This window comes from Sphaeroforma arctica, assembly GCF_001186125.1.
Source record: "Sphaeroforma arctica JP610 unplaced genomic scaffold supercont1.27, whole genome shotgun sequence".
NCBI classification, from domain to species: Eukaryota; class Ichthyosporea; order Ichthyophonida; genus Sphaeroforma; species Sphaeroforma arctica.
The window spans coordinates 136,297-139,752 of record NW_014040531.1 but is presented as its reverse complement, the minus strand read 5'-3'; the positions used below and the strand labels follow the sequence as shown (position 1 = coordinate 139,752).

The 3,456-nt window shown below is 38.0% G+C and overlaps 2 protein-coding genes and 1 non-coding gene across 3 annotated transcripts in view; 2 read left to right on the top strand and 1 right to left on the bottom strand.

Moving 5' to 3' along the window:
• Positions 1-715: 715 nt before the first annotated feature.
• On the top strand, positions 716-2,375 carry SARC_00777 (glucokinase). Its single transcript, XM_014305529.1, has 3 exons — positions 716-953; positions 1,389-1,605; positions 1,891-2,375. The coding sequence occupies exons 1-3, from the start codon at positions 825-827 to the stop codon at positions 2,247-2,249; spliced, it is 705 nt and encodes a 234-aa protein (XP_014161004.1). The 5' UTR covers positions 716-824; the 3' UTR covers positions 2,250-2,375.
• A 343-nt stretch (positions 2,376-2,718) lies between these two features.
• Positions 2,719-2,792, bottom strand: SARC_30019. Its single transcript has one exon. It is a non-coding gene; the product is annotated as a tRNA-Ile (tRNA).
• A 302-nt stretch (positions 2,793-3,094) lies between these two features.
• The window catches only part of SARC_00776 (hypothetical protein), a gene marked incomplete at its 3' end in the record, with an annotated part of 1,730 nt that continues 1,368 nt past the window's right edge, over positions 3,095-3,456 (top strand). Inside the window, exon 1 of the mRNA XM_014305528.1 lies at positions 3,095-3,257. Within this exon, the coding sequence (XP_014161003.1) occupies positions 3,132-3,257 (126 nt within the window). The 5' untranslated portion in view covers positions 3,095-3,131. The remainder of the gene's footprint in view (positions 3,258-3,456) is intronic.

Genomic DNA, 3,456 nt, shown 5'->3' with positions numbered 1-3,456 from the left:
TATTTATAGATGTGTAGATATGTGTATATATATAGATGTATATATATATATGCATAATGTATATATATATAAATAAGTAAATATATACATATATGTCCATCGGTAAATATGTGTGTATGTATACTATATAAATATATTTTTATATATATAAAGAAACATATTTATATATATTTATATATATATATCTTTATATATGCATACGAACATACATTCGTATATATACATATGTACATATATGCTTACATCAATTCATACATACGTACATATACACGCACATACACATATATATACAAAATACATATACATATACATACATCATAAATAGCGTGTGTGTGTGTATAATTATGCGTGCTTATCATACATATTTTGGAGTGCACAGTTCTTCTCAACCACAGTTAGAAGCATTTGGGTGGATATAATTGTACACGCTCAAACGAAACTGATTCATATTCATGTATACGCAGGTTAACTTTCTTCTTTAGATATCAAAATACAATGCTGTGTCAGATAAATTGATGTGTAATCACTGATTCTTATAACATACACACGTAGGTTTTATTTGTCATTTTTTACACATATATATATATATATGTATGTATGTATGTACGTTTGTAAGTATACGTATGTTTGTATATATCATATACAGTGGCGAATACCACTAGGTCTATATCGGTTACGTAACAATTCACCTACTTACCACTTCTACATTTTGGTGCACAACAGTGAACTTCACAAACATTGAGACCGGATGGTTCATCGATGGCGAGAAGATCGGTAGTGATATTGGCATCGCCAAGGTGTTACTTGTAAATGATTTCACCGCCATGGGTTACGGACTTCTAACCCTTTCCCCCGATGAGTGCTTTGCATTGAACGATGTGGAACCAGTAGAAGGTGCCCCTGTTGCCACAATTGGTGCAGGAACTGGTCTAGGGGAGTGCTTCTTGACTAAAGTATGACTTGTGTTTATGTTCTATATTGTGATTATTCGATTGCCTAATGTAGTATTCCATGTGTAGGTGTCTATGTTCGTGAATGATATTCACTGACTGATGTATTAGATTCGGTTGCCGTACCCAAGTTCTTACTGGTTGTTTGGCCTGTTTCTAGTCTTTATGCAAACATTTTTATTTAGACCATTTTTATAATTTATAAGTCTTAGTTCGGTTTCGACAAAGGGTACAATTTATGGCTGGAGATGGGCTAACCATAGTGTTTTCTTGATGAGATTGGGAGATTTGAATAGGGTTTTTTAGTACTCCTTTAAACAGTCTGTGTATGTGGATCCGTCTTCCTTTTATCTAACTGAACGCTATACTTGGTATACAAATCTAAAGTTACGAATGTTCTACTTACCATCGTGCTATATTTGCTATCACTTACTATAGGATCCTGATGCTGACGACTATGTGTGCTGGGCTACGGAGGGTGGACACACTGATTTCCCACCTCGTGATCACATGGAGGTTGAGCTCCTGAAGTTCTTGCGCGAGAAATTTGAGCAAAAGTCACGTGTCTCTGTGGAGCGAGTCATCTCTGGACCTGGACTAAGTTCTATTTACGAGTTCTTGAGTCAAAGGTTTCCCCAGAACATCGATAGTGATGGTATGTTTTGGCATAGAAACAGTATCCTACCGGGTGGTTATCGCCTGTTACGTTGACAACCTTTGATCCTTGAAGTAGGGGGGTCATTTGAAATATAGTCTTTCATCCTGCTCACATCTCTATATATCTATTTTTAAATTTACGCAGTGCTTTAGACTAATTTATAAACAAAACTATCGATAGATATACTACAGATACAACATAGAATAGTATCGATCCCGATTCCCACTTGCCAGTACATTTTTTATCGTACTCAAAGTATGTGTTGTATTGTTGCTCGAACAGGTGTTCACAAAGTGTGGACAGAGGCGGGTTCTCTTAAGGGAGGGGTTGTTGGTATGAACGCAGACAAGGATCTTCTTTGTATGAAGGCCATGGAGATTATGATGGGTGCCTACGCTTCGGAAGCCGGTAACGCTATGTTAAAATGGCTGCCATACGGTGGTATGTACATCACCGGTGGTATTGCCGTAAAGAACTTCAAGTGGATTGCGAATAACCCACAGTTTAAGGAGATCATGTTTGATAAGGGACGTGTATCCCCCGCCATCTGGAAGTGCCCTGTATATGTTCCCAAGACAGAAGATGTGGGAGAGCGCGGAGCCCATCTTGTGGCCTATAACTTATTGCTTAGTTTAAGATAAATTCACGCAGGGTCGTGACATTCTATTCATTGTCATCCTTAACGTAACAGATAAATAAATAAGTTTGCAGTCTCTTATATTTGTATATTAGCGCTTTGTGTTACTGACAGCCACTTGGTCGGTTGTAGTTGGGGTTATGACACGTATTTGATTCCGCGCGGTGACTTCTCAGGTGCTTACCACAGCCCTGAACGATAATATTTGTATATTAGCGCTTTGTGTTACTGACAGCCACTTGGTCGGTTGTAGTTGGGGTTATGACACGTATTTGATTCCGCGCGGTGACTTCTCAGGTGCTTACCACAGCCCTGAACGATATACTTCCACAACATCTCGAGCCAAACATCTGCAGCATTTAGAACTTGAGAAACCCTCAACCGCATTCCGCTATCTGAGAGTGACCGGCCATGGTTTCAAGGAATTCTGTAATATGCTTTCTACTACGTGCGGAAGAAAATGAGGTAAAATATTCTCCGTACCAGGCTCGAACTGGTGACTTCGGACTTATTAGGTCCGCACTCTAACCAACTGAGTTAACAGAGAGATATATATTAAATATTATTTAGCTATATATTTAGAAAGTAATATATTGTGCAGAACAATAGAACATTCTTTTCAATCGTACGAGGTTAGGCTTAAATTGATGACGTCCAAATACGTTGTAGAAATAGTGTTCGCTGTCAGTCTATCAGATATTGCCAAATGCGAATACTACTGCTTCCCCATCATCTGTTGAACAATAATAAAATAAATGCGCTATACTCTCAATATATAAATTACATACATAGCCTCCTAAAAAGAAGAGCTATATACAGGCGTTGTATATTGACAAACTGTACAGTCTAGACCAGTGTCGGTAAAGATAAGTACTCAGCAATCAATATGTCCACCACACCTCACGAAGCGTCCACAGCAGTCGATATCTCGCCGCTTGTGGGCAACGACGCATCACAGGACGCGAAAAATAAAGCTGCACAGGAATTGCTGAAGTCTTGTGAAGCAACAGGGGTATGAGCACACTTCACTTGCTTTAAGGTGTTATTGGGGAATGTAGTTAATCTGTATCCGAAATAGAGAATATATCAATATCCGGAATATGGAAATTTCAATATTTGCGATTTCCATATATAAGCACCTACGAAGTAATAACTTTTTCGCGTCGGTCTCAGCTATGCATGATCATCATATATATATATATATATATATA